The 2005-nt window shown below is 39.9% G+C and overlaps 1 protein-coding gene across 1 annotated transcript in view; it reads right to left on the bottom strand.

The window, feature by feature from the left end:
• The window catches only part of hecw1a (HECT, C2 and WW domain containing E3 ubiquitin protein ligase 1a), a 115906-nt gene extending 114251 nt beyond the window's left edge, over positions 1–1655 (bottom strand). The window contains exon 1 of the mRNA XM_077224972.1: positions 1598–1655. Coding sequence (XP_077081087.1) covers positions 1598–1624 — 27 coding nt within the window. The 5' untranslated portion in view covers positions 1625–1655. The remainder of the gene's footprint in view (positions 1–1597) is intronic.
• Positions 1656–2005: the final 350 nt, after the last annotated feature.

A 2005-nucleotide genomic window follows, 5' to 3' on the forward strand; every position in this document is an offset into this window, starting at 1 on the left:
CACTCACACACTCACACTCACTCACTCACTCACACTCACACTCACTCATTCACTCACACTCACACTCACACTCACACACTCACACTCACTCATTCACTCACACTCACACTCACACACTCCCTCACTCACTCACACTCACTCACACACTCACTCACACTCCCTCACTCACACTCACACTCCCTCACTCACTCACACTCACTCACACACTCACTCACACTCCCTCACTCACACTCACACTCACACACTCACACTCACTCACTCACTCACACTCACACTCACACTCACTCATTCACTCACACTCACACTCACACTCACACACTCACACTCACTCATTCACACACACACACACACACACACACACACACACACACACACACACACACACACACACACACACACACACACACACACACACACACACACACAGCGCACAGACCTTAAAATAGCAATGCCTCTGGGATATTGTCCACAGTAAACGGAGTGTCACAGAAAGCAAGACTCAAAAACAGGCTCAAAATAACAATATCTCTCATTAATCTCCCATTAATCTTTCATTAATCTCCTCTGGAAGTGTTTCCTACAGGACTGGCAAAGCTTTTCCTGCTGGAGAGATCAGCATCTTCACAGAGCTTCTCAACTAACTTAAATCATTAAACCGGCTTTACTGAGACTCTGTGAGGATAAACCAGCTTCAACCAGCATTGACATCATTTTTATTTCCTTCATCCATGTAGAAACCCCCCCCCCCATGTCCCCCCCCCCCCCCCATAATTTTTTCATTAATTTCCATTCATTTCTTCCATAGGGAATCAGACAAAAATGCAAAGGTACGAGACTGTGAACTTAACGGTTTTAGTGAGGGAAGAAACTACAATCCCATGAAGCATTGCAAAATCGAATTAAAAACAATGGATAAATCTAAAACTACTCATTTAAAAATGTTGATTATATATATAAAATACAAAACATTTTATGTTCATTGCAAAATATGAATATGCATTCAAACATTTCAGTATTTTAAAAGCGTAGAGAGATTGATTCCGTCATTCGCAGTGCTTCATGGGAGTGGGCGGAGCTAAATAGCTATTTTTGCATCTTGCTTGACATGATTGGGGGAAGTTTTTGCTTCTCAAACCCGACTGTTGCACTCTATATAGACCTTTTTTAAAAAAAGACACTAAACAGATTATCGCAGAAGTGAAAGTAAAAAAGTTTAGGTTTTACAGTAAAGCAAATTGACCTATCCTTTTTTTTTCCATAAAAAAAGACAAAATAATTGCTATTAACAAAGCCATTGCTGTAACCAAGTTTTGAAGTTGATATTACAAAATACAAGGATTTAATGCAACGTTTCCATTGTAAAGTAATGTCCAGTTTCAAAATGGTCATAACAGAATGCATTTTGGGTGTTTAAGCTTTCGAATTATACCAATTTTATGATGATTACTAATATATGTCACAGAGGAAAAGGCAATGGAAAGCAGAACTGGGACACTGACAGTTAACAGGCTGTGAAATGAACAAGATCATGCCGTAACCGTCCACAGAGTCACACTGGTGAGGATGATGATGGTGATGAAGAGGAGGAGACACTGACCTTCACACTACACAGGTGTAGCAGCATTATGACCCAGCAACTCAAAGCACATCAAACCCTGAGGAGAAGGTCAGGAGTTACTGAAACAGCACAACACAAACCCTCCGACCGCTCAAACTCAAGCTTTCAGCGCCGTTTGTGTGTTTTAGCTACAAAGACCAGCAGAAGATGGATTAAAACATTGTGATTTTATGTAACACATATTTTACTTTGATATTGTTCATATGGAAAATGTAGGAATGCAATCAAAATGTAGTACAAGACATCAGAAAACACATAAATTCGCAAACACAACAAAAGCAATACTCCAGATTACAGTAATGCCGTAACAATGTGGAAATCCCACCATGTTAAAAGAGTGAATAACTCCTGTTTCTGGTGTCTTTTTCTGTTTAAGTTAATCAGGAA

The sequence above is a fragment of the Siphateles boraxobius genome, unplaced genomic scaffold (assembly GCF_051911475.1).
Source record: "Siphateles boraxobius isolate OS27281-9 unplaced genomic scaffold, OSU_SipBor_1 97, whole genome shotgun sequence".
NCBI lineage: Eukaryota > Metazoa > Chordata > Actinopteri > Cypriniformes > Leuciscidae > Siphateles > Siphateles boraxobius.